Below are 19829 nucleotides of genomic sequence, written 5' to 3' on the forward strand. Positions count from 1 at the left end.
TCTATTTGTTACGAGCATGAATCGTCCTGTTTACGTTTTATATTGTTTATATTGGCGAATAAAGCACACAAATGGACCGTTGCCTAAATGTGGGGTCATCAGTTGGGACTACACAATTTTAGTATTTAACTACATGGAGACTTCACTATTTATGGGTGCATTTTTTCTTTGACTGCCACACGTGTTGCCCTAGAAAAAAAGATATATATATATATATATATATATATATATATATATATATATATATATATATATATATATATATATATATATATATATTGGTCGGACTAAAGATCTCCAATTTCTTTTTTTCAGATCAATGTATCCACCGATAAATTAACATATTTGCCGAACTGTTTTTGCAAATGATTAAATACTCATTCAAACAAAAACAAAATACAATAAACTGAGTTGTTGCGATAGAATAATTTAACTGGCAGAAGAATTATACATTTTTATTGATATACATGGCCAGTCTGATTCAGAATATATAAAGGTAGCGAGAAATATAGCCATAAACAGTGAGAAATCAGAATTTAACAGTTCTAAGAAAACATTTTTGTTATTCTTCTTCTTATTATTATGGGGCCCCGAGTGGCCGAGTGGTCTAAAGCGCTCTTCGTTACGGATCACTGCCATCTCACCTCTGTCTGCGGCGGTTCGAGTCTAAGATTCAGCCAATGTGGGCATGTGAGAAAGCCTGCCAGTAGCTTCTCGTGGGTCGGTGGTTCTTTCCGGGGTTTTCCGGGTTCTTCCTCCACCATTAATACTGGCCGCCATGTATAGCCTATCGTGCTGAAAAATGGCGTTAAACCCCACAACAACAACAACATCTTCTTATTATTATTACAATTATTATTATTATTATTATTATTATTATTATGTCAGTACACAAAGTAATTTCCTACTCGACTTCCAAACTACTGCATCATTTGCGAACTCTATTACTATTTTAGTTACATCATATATGACTTCGACGTTTTTAAAAATGTATTCATAACTCTCAGTTCTCATGTACAAGGACTAAAAATCTCCTGCAGACGATATAGACAATTCGAGCAAGATAGTGACCGACTCGCTTACAAAACGTTCTCTGATAATAGCCATGTTGTTTATTACTGTGAAAAAAGATTTTGTCTCTAATAACCACATGAAAAGCTTTACCCTTGATGTCTCTTCCTTGCCCGGCTGGTTAAGAATGTATTAAGCTATAGGTGAAAATTATTCTTTTAGAGGTAAAACAAAAGAATTTTTATACTTGCCTGCGTGCATTGTCGTGGAGGTAAGTCTTTGCCAATTACATGTATTCAGACTACTCCTTTCACAGATACTCTATTATTGTTTAAAAGCAACTTACATTCTCAATATAAAAAAAAAAAAGACTTTTAACGGGAGGTATTTTTATTTCTTTCAAAATGGATGGTGTTACAGACGAGAAAGTGCTGTATATGCTATCAAAGGACTACGACGTGATTCGTAAAATCGCTTCAAAAAATATCCCTCTCGACGCAAAAGAACTTGAACAATATCAAGCAGATGTATCTCTGGTAGTCAAGCGATTTCAGAAAACAACACAGACGGTTCAGAATTATTTTGACTCTATCAGGATTATGTACGATAAGGTCAATAGAACGATGAAAGAATCAAGCGAGGCTATTAACACAAAGATTCATCAAGTGCTTGATGACTTGGCAAGTAAGTAATACGCATTTCTCAATATCCTCTCATACGTGTGTCTTTTGATATTACTTCACTCTTTCGTATTATCGACTTCAGTAGAGGTATACCCGTTCAACGTTACCGGTCCCGAAATAGATATCGGCATAAAGATATTATTTTGCCACGTGTGTGTTTCCAAGACAACGGAGATAACAAATAGTGATGTCTCTCCGTGAATGTACACGCAAACGTAGGTGCCAAATCTACCGCCACAGCTTGTATTAGCACCACATAAATAATAATGTCTGGTCTTCTGTTATTCAATTCTTTATATATATATATATATATATATATATATATATATATATATATATATATATATATATATATATATATATATATATGGAGACAGAGAGAAAGAGAGAGAGATAGTGATGCACACACAACTTTGTTGGATTTCATCTGCAGTTTAGTCCATATTTTAAATGCATATGAGATACCCAGACGCATATAAGAAATACTTTGAGATAAATGCATATTTCTCGTTGCATCCATCTTCTGAAATCTGAAGGCTTTCATTTACGGTCTTCAAAATCTGCTTTAAGAGATTTTTATTCAAGAAAATTAAACAAGGAAAAGAATGTTCTGGATGTAGACGCAGATAATAACTATTTCGAAATGGGTGAGTAATAACGACACTCTCTTATTTTGTACCATTTATTACCTCTTGGTCGTACGTGTCAAGGAACTGTATATATATATATATATATATATATATATATATATATATATATATATATATATATATATATATGTATATATACACACACATATGCGTGTGTGTATATATATATACCCAGGAAGAGAGTGAGAGAGAGAGAGAATTACAAATACACACCAAACAGAACCGAAAGTTCTATCCCTAGATTCTACAGGTCAATGCTTGATACTAATTGCATTTGCTCACTTGATTTAACGATAATACAGAACATTTAATGCGAGTGTACAAACACTTCATGGTTGAGCTGTATGTTTCTAAGAAAAAGCAGTAAGGTGTGCAATCGAGTAACTCGGGCATGACAATTTATAATGTTTACTGCCAATTAAGCATTTCCACAGTGTTAGTTTTTAAAATTCCTGATCGCTTTGAAGATTATAGTTCTTATAGTTCTTACTCCGTCCATACTAGTATATTATAGTATTGAAAAATTGGTGTAGCGTGCTTGATTGTATGTATGGGAACGCCTACTGTGAAAAGCTAATTACTTTTTGTCAATCACCTTTTTCAAATACCCGTCCATTGATACAATAGCTTAATGTAAATTCAGCTGTTTAAGTTAAAGACGTCTCTTCGTACGGGTCGCTTTGTACCATATTTAAGTGCACGATTATTTTCGATGCAGCTTAAAGTTTATTGTTCAGGGATGCAAAAGGTATACTTATTTCCTCTATTTCTTTCAAATGGATCATTATCTTTCTTCCTCTGCTTTGTGTATGGAGACTTCTCAATCAGGTTAACGGCATCGAGACACTACAATTATGTGGGTTTTCCCTGGCGATCAAATGAACTGCTATTTGGTTGTGTATTATGTAGCAGAAGCGTGACAGCTAGTTAATTGCAACAGATTTGTGTGAATACTTTGAATGCGCGGAATATTTATGCTTGTGTTGCAATTAGATAAGACACATAAATTGGTCAGTGCTGCACTATAACATGCTTGCTTCACTAACACAGTTGAACTAAACACCACAGTGGGTGGGGAAACACTATATAAGACGTTGAAATAAATATTGAGGAAACAAAGTGAATGCTGTTTAAATGAGCTAAAGTACTCACTCAACATCAATTGTCTGAACTGGACCACAGGACTTTATTCTTGTAGATTCTCTTACGGATAAGTACCATTTGAAGAAGGCACCAGAACCAGAAAAGTCAACCGATTCAGGCATCGAAGAATCACTTCCGAGTGTGTCTGATTTGGAGTCGACAATTGATAATTCTGTGATTGAACTTGACACGTACACGGCAAGCACGGATTCAGAGACAGACGAAGTTCATCTACGAGAAAATTTAGGGCTGTTGAAAAGAAAAATAGAAATAATTGGTAAAACAAAACGAAGATACAATGCTAAAGCACAAAATGAGTCTGGGGCAAACGGAGAAGGTATATGGAAAGGAATGTGTTCCTATTTGATTGTATTCAAATTTTAACTGCATGCACTGCGTGTCTCAGGATGCACCTTTTCTAGATTGAATAAACTACACAAATTAGCAAACCTTGCCGTTTCTAAATATTCTCATTCTCCCCGCCGATGAAATATGAAAAGGTAATAATTACGATTTTATAACTTATTATCTTATGTCACGTTCTGAAGCGACAGTATATATGTTAGTGTCAAATGAAGAAAAGACAACCTTAAACTTTAATCATGGCATGAATTATATCATATTAAAGAAATAAACTGCGTTAGGGTTTTATCCTCTGTAATAATACCAAAATAATAAAATAGCGCCTTAGTATTCTATTTTCGTAGAGACTTGAAACTTCGATGATATAGCTACCAAGAAATATGTCCTTCAACTAATTATGAATATGGTATTGCATCATATTCCACAAAAATCGGACACATTTAGTTGCATCTCGTATTTCTTTTCAATTATTATTTCCTTTGTTTTTATAATAATCAGCATTATACATATATTTTCTGCATTTCTGATGCGCATAGCTTACATTTGTTGCTGTTTTTGGTTATTATAACTTTATTTCTTGTACTCACCAGAGTTACTTCTATCGTCTATGCATGACCCTTTCATCTGTATAATCATTTTTGGCCGTTGATCTAACACACTGCTCACGACTTTATTTTACGATACTGAGCTGTCTGTCCCGCTTCCTCTTCTTCACCTGCCATGCCATTTTTATCCAAGTTCCTTCACTAGGTCGTCACGTTTTGTCCAACCTCCTGTAGCAGCAGAGAGGGTGAACAGACCATAGAATTCCGACAAAATAAATAAAACAAACAAATAAATCATCTCGTAGAAAGGTCCAGATTTTACAAATGAACTTTCCTTGAGATGTTTATTTTTGCAATGACCGATTGTGCTAATAAAACCTCAGTTCGAAATAGTAGCTGAAAAAATAAAGTACTCTACGTGTTTATTTATTTCTTGTTTATTTTTTTGACGACCAACGTTGGTAGGTACCCTCTCTGCTGCTCCTCTTCTGCTGATATTAATTAAATTATTATGTTATAATAAAATGGTACATCCAGAATCTCATACTGCAAGAATAGCACGAGAACGATTAGAAACAATTAAAAAATTTCTTCCTGTCAGAGACTCATTTAGAAAAAATCTGCAAGCGCAGCAAGAAGCACAAGTTGAGTATGAAGAGGACACTAAAAAACTGTTTAAACCCGTTACTGCAGCTACTAAGAAAGCTGCATCGGCTGTTGAAAAAACTATATGGGGAGATATTGCGGAGGAAGATGAGAAGAGGAAAAAGGGTATTTTTCCGGTATTAGAACAAACTGCAGCGCAGGCTGAAAAAATAGCAGCGAGAACTAAAAAAACAAAGAAGATTTTACGAGACCTTCCAACTGACATAGCTGCAGCTCAGCCTCCACCTGTTGGTGAGGAAATACTTGAACGTATTGGAGAACTTCATACTGAAGTCGCCGATGTGAGAAAAAAACTTGCATCTAAATCCAAACCAGTAGGAGAAAACGTAGAATTAATTGCAAAATTTAAAGAAGGAGTTGTTGAGGAAATTAGAAAAACTGAAAGAGAGAGATTACCTGAAGCAATATTAAATAGTATATCTAATAAATCTAGTATTTTAAAACCCCGTTATGAAAAAACAACTGATGATAATTTCATTAAATGGATATATCGCGTATATTACAACAAAAAACAAGCTAGAGGTCCAGAATACGAAAGACTTAAAGAAGAAGTAAAAAGACTTTATAGAGAGAGATGGGAACAACCAAAACAAGGAGAGTCCTCCCAGTATCAGCTTCCTCCACCTCTGCAACAAATAGAACAACAACAACAATCTTCTTCGCCACAGCAAAGGTTGATGTCGGAAATTAAAACGACTAAAGAGCTAATTAAATTACTCCCCTTGAAGAAAATTTCTATACCGAAAATGACATTTACACCGACAGGTTCACCACATGGATTTCGAGAAGGTGACTCACCCCCGGCCACCACTGAAGTACTTACTCCGGTAATGCAACCACCAGTATTTAAACCACCTCAAGATGAACCTAAAACAGGATCTGGTTTATGTCCTGATAATATCATCAATGACGTGTCACGGTTAGAGGTTCTCATAGGAGGAAAACGTGCCGGAAATAATTCACCAGAAATAACCAATGAAGCAGCTGATATTTGTCGGCGACTATTTCAAGGTGGTATCATGGATATTGGCGTTTACCGAGAACTTATTGATGAGCTCGTTGATGACTAGTTGTTAGATAAATGGTAAATAAAATAAGATGATTGTGCATGATAATCATCGTAAACCCACACAGGTTAGAGCGGTAAACTCACGATTACCAATCTATGAAGCAATTTACGGAAATGGACTTGGTGATGTCATTCGAGGATTATTCACGAGGATAGCTCCAAAAGTAGCACCCGTCGCAAAACAATTATCGATGAAGGCTATTGATATTGTTCGTGATAAAACTCCTGGTGCAATTGTCAATGTTGCTGGTAAGGCGTTCTCGGCGATCAAAGAAAGATTAGCACGATTATTGCGACGAAAACAACAACCACCGGTGAAACTGGCAAGTACTGAGGTGATGCCCTCAGACGTAAGTAAAATAATAAATCAGGCTGCAAATCAAAAACTAGCGGCGATATCTGAAGAAGCAGAAAAAAATATAACAGCAAATTTAATAGCAGGGAGCGGTCTTCGTCGACGATGATCATCATTTGGAAAAATGATAATTATAATAAAAATGTTCAGGCGCGAATCAGACCCAGCATTTGATATGGAGGCACCTGTCCTTAAGTACGAGTCAGTACGTGATTATCAATTTTATTCTTATGACGCAAGACAACCAAATCATCCGGGGAGAATCGAATTACAGGTTCATGATACAAGTAGATATTTCTTGCCCGCTGAGGCGTTTATTGAAGTAGAAGGTAGACTTGTAACGAATGTTGTAGCTAATACGCCATATGCTGCTAATTTGCGTGTTGGTTTTGTCAACAACGGGATCATGGCGTTGTTTGATAGCGCCACATACATGATTGATGGAAAAAATATTGAATCAGTTCAGAAGGATGTTGATGTTGCTACAACAATAATTGGTCTAGCGAGATATTCTGACGACTTTACAAGATCAGCTGGTCCAACAATGATGTTTGCTAAGGATATCACCGATAACGCTGATCATATCAGGTATGCTAAAATACGAACACCAGTAGATACTGCATCTGATCCACAACCGGTTGCTGATGGTCCTGAATACGCAGCCAGACCAGCTGCTGCTTTTGATATTGTAAAAGGTGATAGCACGACTTTCAACTTAGGATTTGCAACACGCCAAGCATCGCTGTCGGGAGGTGATAGAAATTTTTCGTGTGCAATTCCATTATCACACATCTTTGGGTTTTGCAGAAATGTTAGAAAAGTCATCTTTGGAGCTAAACACACAATTGTGCTCGTAAGAAAAGGTAATGATAATGATGCAATCTGGCGAGGTGCTGGTGTTGCTGATGCTGGTAAAGTAAATATATCAAAACTTTCATTGTGGATGCCAGTAATAACTCCATCTATTACTGAGGAACAAAAATTACTATCTTTTATGGATCAAGGCGGTAAATCATTGCTATCATGGTTAACAGTAACCACAGATGCTGCTCAAAGCAATATTAATGGTTTATTTACATGGAATATAGCATCACAACAGGGTGTTTCTGCACCACGACATATTTTTATTGCACTACAAAATAATGACCGGATAAATAATCAACAACGTTCACATATGATATTTGATAACCTTGGAGTTAGTGAAGTTTCTTTACGGATAAATGGACATCAAGAACCATCCGAGGATATATTGTTAAATTATGCACAAAATCATGTAGCGCGCGCATATCATCGTTTAATGTCATTCATGGGACGTGATCAAAATATAGATACTGGTTTGCAAATATCACAACTAGATTTTACAGGTCTATATCCGATTTATTATTTTTCATTAGAACATCTTGATTTATCCAAACAATCTGTTGTTGATATACACTTTCGAGCTCATGTTACTGCCCCGCCAGGTGCTGGTGCCTTTTACAGAGCGATCGCGGTCATACTTAGCGACAAGGCCATGTTACTTGAAGGTGGCAGTGGTCGAATGAGGATCATTGATGCACCGGTGGAAAATCTTTAATCGTGTTATTTAGAAAAATATATTTTATATAAAAATGTCGTATGGTCATGTTAATGTTACTCTGACCCCGGGTCAGGTAAAAAAGCTTCAATCAAAAACCGCCAACAAATGCGGAACTAAAATATCACTAAAACGAGATCAGATTGGTGGTGGTCCAAACAAATTATCGTTGACAAATAATCAGATTAAACATTTCAATAAAGCCCTAGAATCAAAAACTGGAGTTCAATTCCATCTCTCCCCGAGCGCCATCAAAGACATGGTTAAAACGGGTGGTATATTTCCATTTCTTGCGGCCATTCCGGCATTAATAGCTGCAGCTGCTCCAGCCTTAGCAAAAGCGGCCGCGTTAGGTGTTGCTGGAGGTGTTGCTGGAGCGGCGGGTAAAAAAATTTTCGAAAAAGCTACTGGTGGACGATATAACAAAAAAAAGGGACGCGGTCTAAGATTACCGGGATCTCGTTGGGGGAGAGGCCTAAGGCTTCCAGGGTCATTTCGTTAGACGTTCCATCATCAAATTTTGATTTACTTGATGCTGCTAAAAAATTAAAAATACCTGCCTTTAGAGGTGTTTTTATGCGAGATCAATTACCGAAACAACCAAACAAACTAGAAACAGGTATTATTAATCTTGACAAACGTTCCGGACCCGGTACTCACTGGGTATCATACGCGGTTGATCCACGTGGAATTGTTTATTTTGATTCGTACGGGTTAGCTCCACCTGTTGAATTTATCAAGTATGTCGCACCACTCCACGCAACAACCAAAGTTTGGTATTCAACGCTACCCACACAAACAATGACAGATCCGCCAATATGCGGCCGTGAAGTAATTAATGTACTCGACGCTATATCAAAATCATCCAGGCCGCCACATAAAGTCGTGCACGATTATACAAGCAACCGATATGTTGCGCGTAAAGCATTTTAAACAACGGATCTTATTATAATGGTTGACATCTACGGAAGATCTTCTACTAGTAAGAAAATAAAATCCGACGTTGATCTGTCAAAGTATGCGACTAAAGATGACCTCGCTGATATTATGAACCTTGCTGGAGTTGACCCAGATGAAGTTGTTATTTTTCAAGATCGATATGGTAAACTAAAAACCAGCAATATCAAATGGAATGATATAGTCCGGCGAGTACTCGGTGCAGTTGCAGATAATATTCCCGTGTTTACTGACGGTGGCAGAATCAGGGATTCAAGTATGTCACTTAAAACCATTAGAGATGAAATTGCAAAAAGTGTTGCTAATCGCGTGAGAAACACCGGTGACACGATGACAGGTGAACTCAACATGAGCGGGAACAAAATAGTAGCTGTAACAGCTCCAAAATCTGACAACGACGTCGCAAACAAACTATACGTCGACGACGTGGATGGAAAACTATCCACGCTACGGGCCGAATATGATGTTCACGTAAACGCGTTCACAAATCTTCGCAGAAATTTTAGAAAAATTAATGAAACCGCAGAAGATTTTTTTGGTAATCCGTTGGTCGCTGATATAAAACTCATTGATATCAAAACTGACCTAGACACGATCAAACAAACACAGCAAGACATCGTAGCGGGAATTCCTGAGATTGTCAGTAAAACAAATTTGATTAAAATTCCAGCTGCAATAACTCCCGGGCATATTACAAACATCGTATGCACGGTATCATCGGGATTTGCAACATGGTCGCAGCAAAATAATACTATCAAATATACCGCAACAGTCACTGGCGTGTACAGGCTATCTGTGTTTAGTGCTGCAAAATTTAAAATATTTACAATGTTTCCATGGCGTCATTCCACCGACAGGTTTTCCGGGGTTGTATCTGTTGTATTAAATAGCGGAACCGAAGAAATATTTATCCTGGATGCAGATGATAAGACATTAACCGCAACATCTTACTGGTGGTGTTTGGAATTTGTAGCTGAAACACCTCAATTGGTTACTGCATAAAAATATATATGAACGGTGCGCAATACAGATACAATCAAGCGCGTGAATGGCAGGCGGCGCTAAAAGATCAAGTTGATCAATATACAGTAAAAGTAAAAAAATATCGACGACGATTGGTTATCGTTGATGTGATTGTTTATTCAGTATCCGCTGTTGTTGCTGGAACCGGTGTAATATTATCAGCGTTAACAACGATGGCACCAGTAGCTGTAACTATTTGTATTTCAGCAGTAACAACTATTGCAGGTGTGCTTGGTATCATCACAAAAAAAATATGTACTTGTACGAACGAAAAGTTATCCGATTACAAAATAAAATTACATACAGCGACGGTAGCATACTCGAAATTATCCTCGTTGTTATCAGCGAGTCTCAGTGATGGAATTATATCTGATTTCGAATTTTCAATGATGACCAAAATATACGATGAAGGTATTAAAGATACAAGTATCAATAATGACAGAATTACTCCAGCAGATCGTGACCAACACAACTCCGCCAAAGATAACGATGATCTCGGTAAGTTCAACTAATCCTGAATTTAGTGTTAATTTTCCTATTGCAATTCCAGTAAAAGAAATAGCACTAGCACAATTACGAGTATATTACAGCTGGCCAAATATCAGATCAAAATCATTTAATGGTACACCAGCAAATAATTCGCTTGTATTTACTAACAAGAACAAACCCGATGGAACACCTGACTGGGTTGTTGTTGAAATACCAACTGGCAGTTACCAGATTGAAGATATCAGTGAGGAATTTGCGCGTAGAATAAAATCAATAACGGGAAAGGAATCAAAAATATCAATAAACGTTCATGAGCCGACGTTGTCCTCGACGGTTGAAATAAACTCGCCTGATTATGCCGTTGATATTTATCAATCTTCAATCAGATCCGTACTAGGTTGGCCTGAAATATCACCACCGATAACACCGATACCACCAGAACCGAAAAAGTCTGATTATGTCACGGATAGACAATCATATCATGAAATTAATCCATCATACGGGGAAAAACTACGTATTTTTAAAAATAAATTAATATTTAGCCATTTTCTCTTTCACGACTCCATGGAGGCATGGACTTTTCTAAGTCGGGAGGGGGAAACAGGACATGTTTTTGGTCTTCATCGAGGTGATATTATTGAATATTTTCAGGAAATCAATCAAAAATGTAAAAAACAACTAGATCAACTGAATCAATATTTTAACGAACATATGTTTGACATATCAGCGTTATTGCGTGAAAAAATCATCACGCGTGTGGAAATATTAAATCAGCTTATATCAGATATGGAATATTTTAATAACCGAATAGTTCAAGCGATGGTTAGTTTAGGATCATTTAAAAAATTTGATGCATATAAATGGTTAGAAAAATATAAATTAACAGAAGCCGATGTACCGAATTATAAATTCCCCGGGTATAGTGTAACCGAGTTAAGAAAATCTGTCAGTGATGTCATTGATGAGTTTTTTCCTAAAATACTCGATGCGTGGAAAAAACTAGCACCACCTCCAACCGTTCTCAGACATGATAATGATCCACATGGCGGCGGAAGACACGTATCCCCGCGGATCGTTAATATAACACCGACGGTCGCGGTCAATCTAGTTTGTGACGTAATCGATGGCAGCTATCAAATAGATCTCGGAAGATCAAATCAGGCTCAACAAGGATACATCCTGTACACGTTCACACCACAAGTTCCCCCTGGAAATTTAATCGTGCAAGAACCAACTAATCCCGTGTATTTGCGGTGTCACAATAATATGTTAACACGAATCAATTTTAAACTCACAGACCACCTTAATCGCTTGATTGACATACGTGAAGAAGAGCTTGTAATAAATCTGTATGTAAAGTCGTAAGGACTTCCGTCGTAAGACTTTATCGTAGATCTTCATGTGGAGGAGGGTTTTACACGCGAGGATTTCTTAACAGTTAGAAGAACATTTGTAACAGAGATCAGAATCAAATTCGATCAACTTAAAAAAAATAATATTTATTAATTTTACTGAAATTGCACAAATTACTTGATTTTGACTACCAACTACCCCGTCAGAAACATAAAAATGCACGAACTACTTGATTTTGACTACCAACTACCCCCTCAGAAACATAAAAATGCACGAACTACTTGATTTTGACTACCAACTACCCCGTCAAAATCAAGAAAGTTCTAACCTTGTCAAATTGTTCCTAACAAATTTTATTTATTATAAATTAATTTTATTTATTAATAATATTATTTTTACTGAGATTTTTATTTTTTTTTTACTAAAATACAACGAAATTGCTCAATTTTCCTGATTTTGACTACCAACTACCCCGTCAGAAATCAAGTAATTCGTGCATTTTTCTTTGATTTTGACTACCAACTACCCCGTCAGAATCAAGTAATTTGTGCATTTTTCTTGATTTTAGTAAAAAAAAAATTAATTCAGTAAATAAATAAATTAATTCAGAAATAAATAATTTGTAAAATTAAGAAATTTGTACAAATTTGTTAAATTTCAGTAAAAAAAACAAATTACTAACCCATCAAATTCAGAAATATTATTTCTGATCAAAGATCTCAGTCATCTTCAAAATTACTACTTTGGATCGTTTCACTAGTAACGAAGTTACCTTGGATCGTTTCACTCTCTGACATTATTTTTCTTAATAGTCTTATGCGAGTACTAATCGTTTTCTTTGCCTCATACTCGTGGGATAATAACGACTTAATTCTTTCTACGGCGGTAGAAAGAGGAACGAACTCCTTCACATGATCATCTTCTACGGTAGCTAGCGACTGAAACATTGCCGATTGAATCCGTTTCATGAGCCTGTATTCAGATGATAGTGTGTGTGTCCCCATGGTTTTACGTTCTTGTAAAATCTCAAAGTCAGAAACTATTTTTTCAGGATTAAGTTCATCAGATATATTAATTCCATCTTTTTTTAATTTTTTAATAGCGACAATTACATCATTGATATTTTCATGGTTCATTATATAATATATAAATCTTTAAAATAAAAAAAATATCCCTAGAACACCTATCGAGTGTATTAGCGAGTTCGTCGGGATGTTTCAGGGACAGCACAGCCAAGAACTCGTAGCTTGCCACCGCAATCTACCAAGTTCATTAGGCAAATATTCCCTCTACGAGAGCCCCTAACCCGCCAAACAACGGTCTAGAGGCCCAAGAGGGGGGACAGCACAACCCTCATTAAACTCGTAGCTTGCCACCGCAATCTACCAAGCTTAGAGGATATACATATAACATATAACTAACTAAGGACAGCACAGTCCTCATTAAACTCGTAGCTTGCCACCGCAATCTACCAAGTTTAGAGGATATACATATAACATATATACAATGAATGAAGAGCCCCTATCGAGTGTATTAGCGAGCTCAGATTATACTTGGACGGCACAAACATATAACTTAACTAAGGATGGATATATACAATGAAATGGTTATATACAATGAATGAAGAGAGCCCCTATCGAGTGTATTAGCGAGCTCAGATTATGAATGAAGTACAAACATATAACTTAACTAAGGACAGTACAAACATGTACGCTCAGCAAAATCACACCCACAATAATTAATCCAGTGGGTGATACGAAAATAGGTATCAACCACAAGTCAATATTGTGGTTTGTGAATTTGCTGAGCGGAGGGGTTCTTGCGGTTCCCCCCACTATTATAAAAATCGCAATTATGCGCACCACCGACAAATTGTCAGCCATGGGGATTCGATCCTGGACCGCGAGCGTCACAGTCCAATACCATACTGATCGAGCTATCAAACATTGTTACGAACATATGTTTCGGAAGTTAATATATAGCTAGCTATATAGCTAAGGAACCAATATTTACAGTAAACAGCGGTTTCTGAATAATAACGGTTTCTGTATTTAACAGTTTCTGTATTTGTAGCGGTTTCTGGATAATAACAGTTTCTGTATTTATAACAGTTTCTGTATTTGTAGCTGGTTCCTAAGCAGACCGAAAATCAATAATAACAGTAGCATTAATGCACAACTGCAGGTCAATTACAATGAGTAACGGTTTCTGTTTACACACAGCTTCCTACGGATCAATAATATTATCATGTGTTGTATGATGGGAAAATATTTAAAAAACATAAATAATACTTCTACGAGTAATTAGTTACGATGTAATTAGTTACGATGTAATTAGTTAAACTGACTAATTACGATCATAAAAAACCAACCATCTACGAAGAAAACTATATATTACAAAGTAATCTCCCTTATGTAATCAAAAATTCAGTAGTGTATGGAGGACCTCTGTGACATAAATTAAAAAAATTAATTCAATGTGGTGATGATAGTTAATAATGTGATGATGATAGTTAATAATGTGATGATGATAGTTAATAATGTGGTGATGATAGTTAATAATGTGGTGATGATAGTTATTGATACTGAAATGTAATTTTCTGTTTATATTTTTTCGAGAAAGTAGATCTGGTTATATTATCTGCGACGTATTTTACCACACGCGAGTTAATATCAAAATATGTCGCAGCCGCGTTCATAGACTGAAACATAATTTTTTTGCCGGTTTCTATGTTTGTAGAAATTACCGCCCTCTTTCCGATTGTCTTATATCTTCCTGTATTTCCACGTGTATTATTCTCGCTGTATGTGACAACACGAAGGTTGGATAAATTATTGTTTTGAGTGTCCCCGTCAATATGATCAATAACAAGACCATCATTGATCAAACCCTTGTGACACTCGTATGTAAATCTATGACACAAATAATGTTTCTTCCCCCCCTCGCATGTGAACCTTAGATAGCCAGTATTAGAAACAACGCCAACTGGTTTTTTTAACTTGCGGTGCCTGATGATACCATTAATATTTGATTCATAGTTTGTTATGACAGGATGTGGGACAAATATATTTTGCTCCATTATAATAATATTATATGTTTAAATCATTGTTTGTCTGAAATCTTGATATATAATCCTTCACGGATTTTATAGCGTTTTCACCGCTATTATTTTTTTTGTCATAATATCTTTTAAGCTCTCTGAACCGTTTCCCGCCACACTTTCCACATAATTCTGTCTTTCCTCGCACTCCAATACCACACCGTAGACATGGTATTGGTCCTAGACTTCCTCGTCGTATGTTTTGTGAGTGCATCCAACAAAATTCCTTTCTACAGGATTTGTTGCATCGATTTACTGAGCCGATCATCAACCATCTACATTGGGACATTGTATATATATATATATAATTTTCTTTATTTAAATATTTGTTTTAATTATATGAACGAGTTTGAGAGATTATCCCAAACTAGGCCTGTTAAGTATAAATTCAACCTTGACAGATTATCTTCTGACTTGCCAGTACGAGATCTGGTTGATCCGAAAAATAAAAGTTTGATCTCGAAAATTCATGACGCTAAGAAAGAATTTTACACGGATGGTGCATCTCATACATGGTCAACGTTCAAGATTATACGCAACACTGTCACGGACGCCACAATGAATGACAAGCGAGCGGCAACTATCATTAACTACATCGCTGAATACGAGGGCAATCAAAAATATTTCTTCAGAGTAAAATTTATTGTATTAACAGAAACAGATAGTTGGATTATCCGTGACAAATATGATCCTGTCCTTGGCAATAATAAAACTATCATATTAAGTAAAAATTCCAGACCGGGTCTATTGACTGGTATTGACAAACCGTATTATGAGCGAGCATATCCTGTAACGGCGGTTATTTATGGAATCTATGAGATAAATAAAAAACCTAACGTTGATAAACTAGCGCCGATGAAATTTTCAAGGTTAAATTGTGTGGCTGAACGAGTAATAGAACACTTTACAAACGCGATGCGTGGAAATGGATTAACTGATTTAAGGCGTGAAAAAATAAACTCGTGGGCTGATTCAGTTAAGGATACCGGTGCTACAATAAAAGATGTTGCTGAGTTAGGAAAAATATTAAAATTTCCAATAACTGTGGCGACAATAACGGGAGAAGTACTGTACCAGTCGAAATATAAATCGAAGGGAGCTCCAATAAATATTATCGATCATAACGCGCACGCATGGACTAACGCGGTAACAATATTTCCACGTGATCGAACTGTTAGATTTTACCCCACAGATAGTATGTTTGATTTTATCAACGAAATAAGTAAAACCGATCCTGTATCGGTATGGTTATTCAAAAGTAATGAGGAGGGTGAATTTGATCAGTTTGTCAAACCGAACGGTGAAATATATCGCACAGAATCCCTCCATGACGAGATGAAAAATCTTGCGACGTTTTTACAGTGCAAGCACGTGGAAAATACTGACAAATTACTAACTAATTGTTTTACCGTTCCATCTGTTGCGGCTCATTTCGCCAGAGAACGAAATTCATGGAAACCAACACGATTTGATTTACTCGAGGACGTACGCGCAAGTTGCGTCGAATATGGACATGGCGGATTATGGAATACCAAATACAATTACAATGATGTTATTTCGGTTGATATGGTTGCATGTTATCCAGGAAGTTTTCTGGGATACGGAGATTGTTCTACGTACTTTGAAAGATTTGGTCACCCAACAAACGAGATGACGCGAGTGGCAATTAATGGACCATTACCTGATTTTGATCTGACTGGATTCGCCTGTATTGAATCGTTCGAGTTTAACGAAAATCTTCACAAGATTTGTTATGTTTGGTTTGGCAGACATTTTTGTGAAAAACGTTGGGCACCTATAGTTTTGTTGCGATATATGCTAGATTGTGCGATACTGACATCGTTGGTGGTCAGTGAGGCAATTATATCATATCATGCACAGACCAAAGTTTGGTTGCCCATGTCAGATTCTGAAGTTATTAGCGAGTTTAAGGATGATATTCCTAATAAACTCAAAACCGCAAAAGATCTCGGTAGAAAAATTATAGGTAAATTTACTCAAGGTGGTGCATATGATTATAAAAGACATCACGCACGATTAATTCTAGATGATGCCGAGTACGATTTTATAATCGCTGATACAACGGCGAAAAATACATTTGTAAATCGAGAGAGTGTTTATTTATCCGACGGAACAAAATTAGGTACGATCGTTAGTTACATAAATGACGTATCCCCGCAATATACTCATCTAAGATCTTCCATGTTGGCTTATGTTTCCATAAATTTATTATCGATGATTAATAGATTTCCTGAGGCCGCAGTCAGAGTCGCAACAGATTCGTTTTATATTTCAAGTAAATATTTAGAACCTGTTATGAAATTTACAAGTAATGATGAACGATGGGGTTCGTGGAGAATAAAAAAGGAACTATTACACAATTATGTAGAATCAGCAGATGTTCCAGTGAGAGATGTTTATCGTGAGGGTAATAAAATATCAGAAATGTCGAAGGCACCATCGTTGAGTGATCCAATAACTAGATATAAGACAGTATATCTCAATGGACCTGGTGGATGCGGCAAAACAACTCGAACGATTAATGTTTTTAGAAATTCAGATATAATCGTGCTGACACCCACACATAGACTTGCACGTGAGATGAAACAGCGGCAAGTACAATCGTGTACGTATCATAGTTTCTTTCGGTGGCGCGAGGATACATGGACTCCTGAACGGATGGGAGAAAAATGTATACCTAAAATAATTATTTGGGACGAGATATGCACGGTGTCATTAGATACATTAAAAACGTTTCTTGATTGGTTGTTGACGAAAAATACCGCCATAATAATGTGTGGCGATCATGGTCAACCTCCGCCCTTTGTTAGACCATCTCCACATGATTGGTTAAAAAATTTCGTTGATTATTACGAAGAAATAGATGATGATCATAGAGCTCTTGATGCAAATCTGAAGGAATTTAAAAAATTAATCAGATTACAATCAAACAAAATTCAGTGTGAAATATTACGTGGAGTGATCTCAGAGACATCAATGAGTGATTTTTTGAACTCATGGAGACCCAACGATTTAATCGTAGCAAGTAGAAAAATAATCAGAGACGCTTTACAGCCGCAGTTATTTCAACTGCATAAAGAACAATATTCAGAACTACCCGTTCCGTTGTGTTACAGACCATTAGATACACGAAAACAGAATATTAATGTTGATATTCCAGGACCCTTGACAGAGTCAAGGAAACAGAATCTCGTATTAAATGATATTGTCGCCGTTGATATCAGTGTAGTCGAAGATGCATTACACGCTGACAAATCTCCATGGGTGTTGGGATACGCTATGACGATCCACTCGTCACAGGGATTAACTATTTCTGACACACGAGTCTGGATTGTAGACGATCGCATCGAGTGGTCAAATTTAGTTTATTTAGCGGTATCGAGGGTCAGAAATATATCTCAATTACGTAGAATCATAATTCCTGAAATCGTTGATAAATTTAACATCATCGATGATGATATAATAAGAAAAAAATTAATCGGATACAAACAATCTGACAAAAAAAATAAACGCGACTTTGATCTTGATGTTGAATTTATTATTGAGTTAAAACAGCAGCAGAACAATCATTGCGCATGTTGTAATTGTATAATGTTATGGCGGTATTCGAGTAATGATTCAAGACAATTTACCGTAGATAGAAAAGATAATAGTCGCGGTCATACACGAGAAAATACCATGTTAACCTGTCTTGAGTGTAATCGACGTCGGGGTGCAGGCACCCTGGCGCTAGTTAAGTGATCGAAATCACCGAAGTGATCGCGGCGGTAGTTGTGTATCCGCGGGAATTATTTGTAGTTGTTCACGTGTAAATCCACGTTGAGGAGCAGCAGAATCTAATCTGTAGATTGCAGGTCTGGAAACGCCTACATTTCTTCCAGTGGATCTTGTCACGGTAGATATTTTGTGTGTGGTAACACTCCAAATAGGATCAGTTGCTCTCGCGCTACCACCTTCAAGTTCACCAGGCTCATATAAATATCTGACTGTAACATCACCTAATATTTTTTGTTTTCCAGCATCTTTCCGTTGTGTTGGTATATTTTTTTTTGTGACCGCGCTAATGGGTTTCATGTTGGTTGTTCGTGTGATCTCATTATTTAATGCAGCTATCAGGATTGGTAATCTTGCAACCCATTCACGAGATCTCTTATCCTGAATAAATTCCCTCGCGTATTGATATCCAAATAACCGTTCAGCAAGTGTTCGATTAAATCGCTCAACAATTGCTTGATCACGATGAATTGCAGTATGACCTCGTCGTATTTTGGTATTATGTTGTTTCATCAACGATGATACTGGACCAAGAAATTCCTTGCCAGGATCAACCTGTAGTAGCTGCGGCCATCGTAGACCACCTCGTTGATAAATTCGTTCAAACGCATCGGCTACTTCAGATGATGTTTTCGCCGATAGCGGCTCTGCTTCTTTATATCTACTTGCAATATCAACTACGGTTAACGCGTACTTGTACGTTTTTCCACGCACAGTATCATGCGGTAAAAACAGAATATCAGCTTGATGAACTTCATTAGGAACACTGACATCGAAATACGAGTACTGAATTTGTTTAGGACGTGGTAGATAAATTTGCCATATTGCTTGTTTAGATAACCACGTTTTAGCAGTAGAATGTTTAACCGATGCTGCATCAGCGAGTTTACCAATTGCTGCTTTGCCTCTCCAGTATCCTCTCGGCGAATAATAAATTGATTCCATTATTAATTACCAGCCCCAATCGCTAATTTACCTTTCATCGAGGATCTTACTAACCAATTAGCTAATGATTCTCTAATATTTTTATTTTTTATAGAATTTAATGAAT

General features: G+C 36.6%; 1 protein-coding gene across 2 annotated transcripts in view; it reads left to right on the plus strand.

The window, feature by feature from the left end:
- Positions 1-1352: 1352 nt before the first annotated feature.
- Positions 1353-19829, plus strand: part of LOC149799976 (uncharacterized) — a 38965-nt gene continuing 20488 nt past the window's right edge. The window contains exon 1 of one of the 2 annotated variants that reach the window (XM_089959503.1): positions 1353-1695. In XM_089959503.1, the coding sequence (XP_089815629.1) occupies positions 1416-1695 (280 nt within the window). In that variant the 5' untranslated portion in view covers positions 1353-1415. The remainder of the gene's footprint in view (positions 1696-19829) is intronic. The other variant, XM_089959502.1, reaches the window with a different exon arrangement.

The sequence above is a fragment of the Sinohyriopsis cumingii genome, chromosome 5 (assembly GCF_028554795.1).
Source record: "Sinohyriopsis cumingii isolate HCF-2022 chromosome 5, ASM2855479v2, whole genome shotgun sequence".
In the NCBI taxonomy this organism is placed as follows: Eukaryota; Metazoa; Mollusca; class Bivalvia; order Unionida; family Unionidae; genus Sinohyriopsis; species Sinohyriopsis cumingii.